General features: G+C 42.0%; 1 protein-coding gene across 1 annotated transcript; it reads right to left on the bottom strand.

Annotated features, from left to right (window-relative positions):
- Positions 1 to 236: 236 nt before the first annotated feature.
- On the bottom strand, positions 237 to 5,089 carry SOST (sclerostin). Its single transcript, XM_074220542.1, has 2 exons — positions 4,698 to 5,089; positions 237 to 1,294 (listed from the first exon to the last, which is right to left on the bottom strand). Exons 1-2 carry the CDS (start codon positions 4,912 to 4,914, stop codon positions 870 to 872), a joined length of 642 nt encoding a protein of 213 aa, XP_074076643.1. The 5' UTR covers positions 4,915 to 5,089; the 3' UTR covers positions 237 to 869.
- Between the last annotated feature and the right edge of the window lie 6,467 nt (positions 5,090 to 11,556).

Below are 11,556 nucleotides of genomic sequence, written 5' to 3'. Positions count from 1 at the left end.
CTGACAGTTCAGCAGTGGCTAAAAATGAAAGTTTACAAGCTTTACAATTTTAATCTTTGCAACCACCCCTGGGTTGGGGGGGGGTGGGGAGAATTTACTTAAAACTAAACTGGAAAGCCAATCTATGACCATCTCTCTTCCCTCCTTAAACATCAGTGAACAGATCTAGGTTTTGATAGAAGGGCCAGATGATCTCATAGCTCATATTCTCAGTCTTTGGAAATTATTTGGTCCAATTTCTTTCCCCTTCCATTTTAAAGGTGGGGCTTTCTTTTTTATTTGTTTGCTTGTTTTTGACAACCTGATGTAAAGGCCTTCAAAGGCAATTGGGATCAGGAGACAAAGGAGGACTAATCTCAAGTCACTTTTCTTTTCTAATCAGTAGATCACAAATATTACTAAAGGTTCAAACCCCTGGGCTTAATATACCCTTTATTTGCTCCGCAGCGCTCTCTTTTAACCCCAGGAGAAGAAGCAAATTGGCGGAAGGAATAGGGTGTTGAAAAGATTTTCCCCTTCTAACTCCTGTGCTAGTAGTGGTGGGACCCGGGGTGTCTTGGTGGCTGGATATCCTATTAGTAGCCCTGCCTTCCCCTTCCCTTCAAAGGCAGGCAGGAGGCCCCCTCCCCCCCACGTGCTACTCCACGCTCCCTTTCCAGTTGCCCAGTGGCCCATCTATCTGTCGACCTCAGCCTCTGCACTGGTTGGTTCAGGCTTCGGGACTTGGGGAGACAGACCCAGTCCCGAGCTTCTGGAAAGAAAACAAAACAAAGAAACAGGCAAAGACCCAGACGCCGCTGTTGGAGGGTCATCTCGGCTCTGGCACGTCTTAGAGAGAGAAGCGACCTGGGGCAGGGACTTGGGGCGCCCTAGTAGGCATTCTCCAGTTCTGGCTGTTTGGACTTGCCACTCCGGATCCGGGACAGCCGGGGTTTCTTGTTCTTGGGGGGTCGAGCCACCTCCTTGCCGAAGTCCTTAAGCTCCGACTGGTTGTGGAAACGGGTGTAGCGCTTGCATTTGCAGGAGGCCACGACACGGATCTTGTGAGTCCGGGCCTCCTCACCTCCCGGGCATAGCAGCTGGATGCGCTGCGTGCGGTAGCGGTCCGGGATGCAGCGGTAGTCCACGGCGCTCTGGCGCCACAGCCATTTGCGCCCGATGGAGTTGGGCTGCAGGTGCGCTGGCCCGCACTGACCCGAGCAGACCAGCTCGGTGACCGGCTTGGCGCTGCGGCAGGGCCCGTCGGTGATGTAGCGCGTGAAGTGCAGCTCTCGGCAGCTGTAATCCGAGGCGTCTGGGGAGACAAAGGGAAAGAAGATGCTAGCGACCAGAGGGAAGGGGGGTCCAGTCAGCTGCCTTCCACTGCTTGCATCAAGCAAGTCTCTCCCTGGGCCCAACCCCTAGAAGTTCTTTTCTTCAAGTATAACCTCAAGCAAGTCACATTTTTTTTTCCTTTTGGAGTCAAAGGATGCCCTGCACTTTGACCAGTGGATGCACGTTGTGAACTGTCCATGACTACACATCTGAATTTTTGAAGCTAACTGGATTGTCCCTCAAATCCTCCCCCCCCAAAGTCCTGGGAACACCACTCAAACCAGTCAGTGACACCCGCATCACCCACCCCAGCTCAGACAATTTTCCAGGGTCACCAAGTCCCTCTTGCCTGATTCTGGCCTGCTCCCAAATATTCCAATATATTTGACAATCACTCATATTAGACAGACAAGGGATGTGGAAGGAATATCAAGGGCAGACTTCTAGTACTGATTTGTCCAGCAGATGTAGGAACCATTTCACTGGGAAAAAAAAGAGAACTTTAAGTGAACTGTAGTGGGTGGTGAGCACCCCTCCCCCCCAGGTAAACGTCTGTTTTCCCCAGATTTAAAGGTGTCAAGATGCCTCAATTCCTTTACAGGCAGTAACAAACCAAGGCAGTGAGAATTCCACTTTGTTTATTCTGCTCTGAAAGTCTCTCAGGAAACCAAGACAGGGAAAGGAAATCATTATAGGCATGGGAACCTACTGGACCTGTTCAAGGGAGTAAGGTTCTGATGGCTGGGAGTGGGGACAGGAAGTAGTGGACAGGAACAATCTAGGCCCTGTGGATGGAATTGGTAGGAAAACAGGGAAGAGTTTTCTATGCCTTCTGGGAGAATTACACTCAGGTTTCAAGTCCCAGAGCTGAATAAAGAAGGCACTGCCTTCTTGCCAAATGTGGGCTTCTTTGTAGCCTTAGAGGACAAAATATGCCTCAGAAACTTCTTAGCTGTCAAACAATCCAAGAAAAGGATATTAATAGTAACTATCTCTTTTCAAGGCTCAAATTTGGTAAAATACTTTGAAAACCAGAAACTGAAATTAGGAAAGGGAGCAGAGTTCTGACTAAAATTCTGTCAGTGAATGATGTAGTGGAGTCAGAAGATCAGGGTTCAAATCTCTTCTAGGAAGTTTGTTGCCTGTGTGAACTTGAACAAAGTCACCTAACCTCTCTGGGCCTCAGTTTCCTCATCTGTAAAATGAGGGTATTGGGCTAGATAGTTTGTGAAGTCCTTTCTAGTTCTAGATCCATGAGCTTCAGGTCCCTAGTAGCATTGAAAGCCTTGCCCAAAATACGGTATCTGAGTCCTAGATGAGGCTGGAACAGAAATGCTTTCTCTAGGAGTTGACCATACCTCCTACCTTTGGGCTGAGCTCTGAACTCCTTCCAACAAAGGGTAGTTGAACTAACTGCTGAGAGAGACTGGGGGAGGGAAGGTGTGAAGTGATGAAAAATGGACCCCAGGACTGAAAGCATGAGGGAAAGAGAAAACCTTTTCCCAAGGCTATTCCACAGGTCTAGGGGCATCAAGCCAGAGAGGGGCATTGTGGGCAGCAGTGTTAGCTTTGGTTCCAGAGTACTTTTATTTGGTTTCCCTCACCAGGTTGTACTCCTAGTTAAGAGCTGGGGTTGCAGAGTGTGGGGGTGGCCTGTGTTTGCCCAGTGAAAGAGACTTCTAGGGCTAAGAATAGCACTGCCCAGTTTAGGCACTTCCTCTGCAGAAAAAGAGATGGTATTTTGAGTGGTAGGATTCTCAGGGCAAATGCATTTACTCATTTAAACCCAGACCCTCCCCTATCAAACCTTAGACTTGTAAAATCTGTAAAATAGGCATTAAGACATTTGTAGTCCTTATCTCACAAAAGGCTCTCTCTCTCTCTCTCTCTTTATATATATATATATATATATATATATATATATATATATATATATATATATATAGCATTTTGTAAGTATACTAAAAGTGGCAGTTACCATTATTCCCAAAAAGTCTTTTTGAAGTTTGAACTATTTTGGGCAGAATTCAGGAATCAACTTCTGCCCCACTTAGTCTAGACTCTGCATCCTCTGGAGCTGGGACTATTTTCCTGTTTGCCTTCTGCCTAGGGGAGCTAACCATCCCTTCCCTTGAGTTCTTTCCTGGGGACTTCTGAATAATTTAGATAGATCCCCTTATCACAAATACCCATGGGAGCCCCTTTCAACCCATTCTTTTCCACACTATGATGGTAGGTTTACAGGCCCAGTCTTTCTTATTTCTTACTGCTAGCTTGAGAATCTCTCAAGTAAGATTTCCCTCTGACTTTGTAGCCCCAAATTATGTTTGAGGATTTGTTAAACAGAACATAAGCCAACATGCCTATATCCACTACAGATGCTGTTAAAAACATCTTTGTACTTACTGTAGGGGACAGAGAAGTGACAGAAGTCAGAAACTAGGAAGGGAAAAAAACCTGAAGTGCAAAGGGTTACTCTTCTAACCTAAGGCAAAATTGGAAATTCTCAAAATCAGAAATTCTTAACACTGGATAGTTAGGGACAGGCTCAGATTCTCCCTCCATACTCCCCTCCCATATCACAAGCTCACTGAATTAGATTTTTAAGGTAGATTTTTTCCACTCTGCTCATAAAGAATCATTTTTTGTTTGTTTCTTTTTGTCCTGATCCTTTTATGTCTCTGCTCTCTGCTTCTCAGAAGTTGAGCCTCTAGCTCCTGTACTTTACTCAGAGAGATCCAAGCTATAAAGGGAGAACCCCCCCCAACACTCTAAGTCTGGAATTAGAGAACTTGCTATTTACAACTTGTATAATCTTGGGCAAACTACTTCAAATCTCTGGGCCTCAGTTTTCTCATATATAAAACAAGGAAGTTGGACTGGGTGGTCTCTGAGGTTCCTTCCAGTTCTAAAGTTTCTGTCATTTATATTCCTTTTTCTACATACCTATCACCATCTGATGATTACAGCAGTGAAGCATATTTGTCACAGTTGCTGCATCGTAAGGTGACTACTCTTTGCACTGTCTCATACTTTTGTGGCAAAATCCTGACACTGCAGTTAGCTTTCCCTACCAGCTCCTTTGAAGCACTTAGTGGGTTTAAAAGAGAGGGCTGTCTCCCCATTCTTTAAAAGTTCTATGATGAAGGAAATTAGATAACTTCCCCAGCTACCAGACCACCCAGGGGCAGTGGAATGGGGGGGGGTGAGTTGGGTGACCCTACTCTCTTGACTAAGCAGAGCTGGGTATCCCCTAGTGATGGGAAGAACTCAATATCACTAATGGTTCTGAGATGCTGAATATAACAGCATCCACAGACAGGAGCCCTCATACAGGACAACCCTCTTGACCCTTCTGTCTTTGATCATTGTACTTTGAATACCTTTGGGCTCCAAGGGGTGGTGTGGATATCTCCCTCCATTCTCTGCCCGGTTCATCGTCTTGTTATTGTTCGACAGGTCAGGTGGAGGCTCCGGGTGCTCACTGAGCTCAGGGATGATTTCGGTGGCATCATTCTTGAAGGCCTGCCACCCTTGCACAGAGTGGAAAGCAACCTGGACCAGCGGACACAGCAGGCAGAGGACTAGAGGGAACTTCATGGTGCCAGCTAGAGTGGGGGCAACCAAACCTTCAGCACTCAAGGGCTCCAGTCCCTCTCTCAGCACTTTCTCCTTTTTTAAATCCCCCCTTGCTGCTTCACCAACCAATGGGGACACAGACAGAGTAGGGCCAGTCCCACATTTCTCTTGGGGGAGGGGTGGTAGAAAGCTGAGAGGGAAGGCAAAGGGGTGTGTTCAGAGTCAACCCACCCCACCACTTTTCTCTTCATGCTCTCCAAACTTCCAAATAGCTCCAGTTTCATCCCAGGTGACTCAGATTTGCAAGGAAGAGGGATCCTTTTCAGTGTCTAGCCCTTGGAAACAGCTGTTTTTCAGATATTCAAAAGCTACCTCCCTATTCAGACTGATGACCTCTTTGGACCTCTTCATACTTCTCAAAACAAGTAAACTTCCAAGTCTCCTTGAAGAATATTTGGGCACAGGCAGTCTCCCTTTCCTAGTCTGTGAAAGTTCAGAGATCTGTCATTAGCAATTCCAAATCACTTATGGGGTGTGCATCTGCACCCTTGTACATGAAACTTGTACTCTCTTTGAAAGAAGAGAGAAAGGGATTTAATGATATTAGTTGAAAACCCTGAAGAGTTGGGGCTTTCAAACAGTATTCATAGATGGGTCTAATTCAAATCCTGCCTCAGACACTTCTAGCTCTAAGAATCTGGGTTAAGTTACTTAACCTCTGTCTGCCTCAGTTTTCTCATCTGTAAAACCAGAATTATAATAACATCTCCTTCTTTACAGAATTTGTTTCAAGAATAAATGAGTTAGCATATGAGTCTGTAAGTTGTAGGGTCTTTGGAATAGCATATAAATGGTAGTTATTAGTATTATTATTACCCCAGAATCAGTGTGGAGTAACTAGTTCAAAACATTTTTCTATCTTCATCAGGAAAGCATAAGGAAAATATAGGGCACGCCTCTCCAGCATCTCTCACAGTCTCATGAAACTTTTGAATCCTGTCTCAGAATAGTATTTTTTTAGAAAGATTTTATTTATTTTGAGTTCTATAATTTTTCCCCTAATCTTGCTTCAGAATAGTATTTTTTAAATATATAAGACAAAATTCATGGAATTGAAATCTAATTATGTTGAAATGTTTATTAAAATATTTTCAAAGTTACAAATTCAGAGATCCTCCTCCCCACCTCAGGTCCATGAACCCCAGATTAATAACCCCTTATTTAGAAGCCGGATAGAGTCACACATCCCAAGCTTTGGCATGAGGTCCAAGTCACAGATCATAGTTCTTGGACACCTTGGACTACTTCCATAAGCAGGAAGTAGCTTGTCTAGGCAAGAAAAGGACTGAATTTGAAATTAGAGTTGGATTCAAATTCCAACAGCACTATTACTCCATGTAACTTCTCTAGGCCTCAGTTTCCTTAATCTGCAAAATTACAAAAGTGACCTCCAAGCTTTTTTCCAGTTCTATGATCCAGTGATTTTCCCGCATAATCAGTGCCTCAGAGAATGAAATGTCTAGGGCAAAAGTTATTTCCAGCCTTGAAAAAAATTCCCATCCTCATAATCAAAGCTGGCATTCATATTATTATTCTAAGGTTTACAAAATATGTTACATTTATTATTTTGTTGGGTGCTTCACTATCATGAGGGAAGTTTGATTATTATCCCATTTCACAAAAGAGGAAACTGAAGTATCTAACTACCTCCCCCAGGTTATACAACCACTTAAGTCTGAGGTCACTTTAAACTAAAGTTATTTGAACTCCCTAGGAACTTAAATGCAAATGATCCCAGAAAGTTTTGGTTTCAGATGACTTTTTCTAAAGGAGCAAAGGAAATAAGCCCATTTACTCAGGGACATGACTGTTTTCTATTGACAAGATTTTTTTCTCAGTCTCCCTTCCGGTTCAAGTTCTTTCTTCTCATTTCCATGTTATTGTATATCTATGGCTGATTCATTTCCCTTAGCTCCTCCTCCAAGCTGATTCCATTTCCATCAAACTTCCCTCCCCATCCCATCCCAAATGAAGAATGAGTTTATAATTGGATGATGAAGCACCAGAAGGGCTGGGAAGGTCCCTTCTCTCCTCCCTTTCCCCTCCCCACCACTCCACCTCCCAAGGCAGAAAATCTCATGCAGAAGAGCATTCAGATATTTATTTGGGGAGAGTGTGTATAGCTCCTCCCTCCCCAGCCTAAATTCATAAGTTGCATCTTTTGCCACCTGTCTTAACTTGCAAAGTTGGTCAGTCCATTGTGCCCCTCCGACTCCGTCCCTCCTTCCCCAGATCAATCACTTAAGGTGCTTGAATGTGCTTTCCTGACAGTTTTACAAGACAGACAGAAGCCCCTCAGGAAGGAGTTTCTCCCATACCTGTTTCCCAAGTTAGTTTCCTGCAGGGAAGGTAAAAACAGCTGTTGCTATTATTGGGGGAAGGGGAAGGGGAAAGGGAAGGAATGATATATCTCTCCTTGGTAAGGAAACCTTACAGAACCTCCTCTGCCCCCACTTCCACTACTCTTTACCCTTGTCTACCAAATAAAAATGGAACTTATTATAAAGTCAGAGGATCTGGATTCAAATCCCACCTCCAACCTCTTTGCATGGTCTTGTACAGACCAAGTAATTTCTCTTTGCCTCAGTTTTTTGTCCATGAAATGGGGGAGATAGGGCTAGACTATGATGATAATAAAAATAATTGGTAATATTCATGTTTGGGTTGAGAAATCACCTGTGAAAATGTAAATAGCCCCAGGAAGGACAAAACATTAAGCCACTAAATGTCATTATTAGCATCTTACTAAGAATTAACTTTTAAAGATCTAGTACTGGACTAGATATTCTCTCTATCTCTATATAGGTGTATATATATATTATATATATATATACACATAAAAATACACATATACAAAATAATACATAAAATGTTTTCAGATTTGCAAAGCATTATATATATATGTATATATTATACATGTATATATAATAAACACACACACACTATATATATATATATATATATATATATATATATATATATATTCTCATTTGATCCTCACAACAACCCAGGAAGGTTGATTCATTTATAGTTCTGAATCCATCTTACCAATTCCAAGTTCAGTACTTTTATTTACCACACTACCCGGTGGCCAGTGGGTACCATTAGAACGCTTTCAGTTCTGAGTTCCTATGAATCACCTTCAGCCCTCCTTACCTTTACTTAAGGACTGTGGTCATGTTAATCCTATCAGGTCCAAAACAGTATCAGTGTTTTGATATTTTAAAAAAATCTTTCTTATGCTTCCCAGCTCTACTTAGCTGAAATAGCAAGGGTAAATGCTCAGAGCCCTACCTACCTTAGCCTCTACCAAATGGGCATTGGAGGCCAAGGGAAGTTATCATTTGAACACTCATGCCACCCTGTGGGGAAAAGAGACCAGCAAAGTCTCTAGATAAAGTAGTCAGAGCTACATTGATATAGTAGGATGCTACTTTTATTGTCCTTTGGGATAATGGCAAGCTATCACATTTCTTCCAGTGGAACCCAGGGAAAATCCAGGACTTGGCAGCAGGATCACCCTTGCATATAACTAGAAGAGCCGGCCCCCCTGTATTGAGGACCCTGGTTTGACTTTCTCCCCACCACATACCACTCATATTTGAATGAGAATCTACTATGACTCTAATGAATTCACCAATTAGAATTTCATTTGTTTGGTTTAAGAACTTTGGTGAAAAATGCAAGTAGCCCCAGGAAGGGCAAAGTATTAAGTCATTGAAAATGATTTAAAAAAGAAAGACATTTATTTGTTATCATGATCAGACTATTACATTTAGCAATCAACAACATGAGTGCAAAAAATAACATTGAAACCTTTTCTTGAAATGTTTTACACTTTCCACAGAACAGAAACTAAAATAACCTGTTATACGTTGTCACAAACAATTCTAGTGGGTTTTTAAAATTCACATTAGAATGTGAATTAATTTTTAAAGATGAGTACTAGGCTAGATATTCCCTAAGATCTCTTCTAGAAAACCTATGTTTGGCATAATTATAAGCAGGATTCAGCTGGGAAAGTAAAGGGGAGCAACTAGACTATATAAAAGACAAGTGCTAGAAGAATATCCTGAGCATATTGTTAAAGTTTGTGTTATGATTGGATGGCACAATGTATAAAGTACTGAATTTGAAATCAGAAGGATCTGAATTCCAATATAGTCTCAGATATTTACTAGCTATGTGACCCGACCCTGGGCAGGTTACTTAACTATAAAATGGTCATAATAGAACCTAATTCCCAGGCTTGTTGTGAAAATCAAATAAGAAAACATTTAAAAAGCATTTTGCCAACTTGACTGTACTATAGAAATGTTAGCTATTGTTATTATATAACTAATTCTTACTTTTCTTGATATTGTTGTTATTTCCCTCAGACTCTAAAGAACTAGATCTCAAGGTCAGGTTCTATTTCACCAGAATCCCTTCTCTGAAGAGGCTGAAGTGCTTCTGGGTGAGTCCACTCCAAATAGAAATAGGGTACATTGGGTCAGATATCCTCTGAGACTTTTCTCTATCTCAGTCTTATTTTGGTTACATACATGGAAAAAATTTCAAATCTCTGTGTAATATGATTAGATTTTTGGTTTACCCCATATAACATAACCATGGTATAACTGATCTGGTTCCCACTCATCCCCATTTTAAATATGAGTAGGGATTGAACAGAGGAATCTCTGAAAAATTGATCTTTTCCCAGTCTCAGCTGAGCAACTTGATCTTAGAGTTATAAACTGTAAGAGGCAGGTTATTATTATTAAAATACTGGATAGCATTTATATGTGGCATGAAACTTTTCAAAGCACATTGCAAATATTCAGAAACAATAAATTCTTTATTTTTTTAAAGGTTTTTTTTTTGTTGTTGCTAGGCAATGGGGTTAAGTGGCTTGCCCAAGGCCACACAGCTAGGTAATTATTAAGTGTCTGAGACCGGATTTAAACCCAGGTACTCCTGACTCCAGAGCCCATGCTTTATCCACTGCACCACCTAGCCACCCCCCAACAATAAATTCTTAAATAAAGAAGTACTTACAATTTGTTGTTCATATACAAGGGGGGGAAGTTTTTCAATCAAACTTTGTGGAATCAGAAGTTAGTTAGCTGTTGGGGACCCCCTAGTGGTCATTTAAAAATCAAGCTTCAAGGGGAGACATGCGACAATCTAGGCAGCACATATTTCTGTTGTTCAATCTGACTCTTCATGACAATATCTGACTCTTCATGGCCCCATTTAGGGTTTTCTTGGCAAAGATTCTAGGGTCATTTGCCATTTCCTTCTGCAGCACATTTTACAGATGAAGAATAGAGGCAAACAGGATTAAGAGATTTGCCTCTGGGTCCCACAGATAATAAGTATCTGAGGTCACATTTGAATTTAGGTCTTCCTGAATCCAGGTCTGGCATTTTGTCCACAGCACCTTTTGGCTGCCATAAGCCTGGAGATGCCTTGTGAAGAAAGAGAGCATTAGCCTTTGTCATTGAGAGTTGAGCTGCAGACAAACTGGTACAGAGAACATGGGTGAGTGACCTACCAGACAGAGATGGGGGTAGGATCAGGATGCCACATGATAGAGAAGGCTATCCAGGTTTGCTGTGCAAGAGGTGGAAGTTGCTTGGGCTACATGTGTCCTTCTATATGTGCCTCTACTGGTGAATTCTGTTTGCCTGCTCTTCCCACTAATACTGTGTATATTTGTGGGAGAGTGAATGCTAGTTTTAGGTAGGTGTGTTTTATGGCTACTGCTCTTAGAGTATGATCTCAAAAAAATTACCTCTTCAAGTTAATTGTGTTCTCTGGCTAATTATTAAATGTCAGTGGTTTAATGGGGGCTCATAAGACATAGTTTTAGTAGCATAGACCCATTGTGTACCTTGAACCTGGGAAAGTCATATGCCAAAGGACCAAGCAAACTTCTGTGAGTTAGAGAGGGAGGACCCAGAGGAAGTGCCACTTGCAAATGAGGAAACTGAGGCCCTGAGAGTTGTAGCTTACACAGTTCTACACAGATATAAGAGGTCAGGATTATACATATGTTGGTCTGAGTGCAGGTACTAATAATGGCAATGGCAATCATAAAAAAATGTCCCCAGGAAATTAATGATCTGAATAAGGAATATGATGTGTGTATGTCCTGATGGAGGGGCTGAGGAAGAGCAAATCACAGCTAAGAGAAAAATCTATCCTTTTGTGTTAGGGACTGTTGTGTGTGGGAGTACTGTAAACCTTTATCACCTTGTGTCCTTGAGCACCAGATTGTTGTTTTACTAAGTGACACTGGAATGGGAGTAGACTAGGGACTGGGGAGGATATTTGAGCACTTGTATTTTGGTAAATAAACAGAGTTCTAGGAGATCTTGGTGTATAGGGAGAACTTGTCTCTCTTGTCTCTCACCCCTTCAGTGTTCACCTGGGGAAAGTTTAAGTGAGTCCGAAAAAGGACTCAACACTTGGGAACTATTTTTATCTCTATTTCTCTGTCTGTCTACCTATCTTTGGATCTGTTTTTGTCTCCTTCTGTTTCTTTCAATCTGCTTCTGTCTGCCTCTGTTTCTCTGTTAAAATTTGCCTATGTGCCTATGTGTCTAGCTCTCTATCTCT

Source organism: Macrotis lagotis, chromosome 2, assembly GCF_037893015.1.
Source record: "Macrotis lagotis isolate mMagLag1 chromosome 2, bilby.v1.9.chrom.fasta, whole genome shotgun sequence".
Lineage (NCBI taxonomy): Eukaryota > Metazoa > Chordata > Mammalia > Peramelemorphia > Peramelidae > Macrotis > Macrotis lagotis.
Note: the sequence above shows the minus strand (reverse complement) of the source record. Positions and strands in the feature narration are given on the sequence as shown.

Coding starts and splice junctions, on each gene's coding strand:
- SOST (XM_074220542.1), bottom strand. CDS start 4,914: ATGAAGTTCCCTCTAGTCCTCTGCCTGCTGTGTCCGCTGGTCCAGGTT. Junction 1,295..4,697: donor CCACCCCTTGGAGCCCAAAG/GTATTCAAAGTA, acceptor TTGTCTCCCCAG/ACGCCTCGGATTACAGCTGC.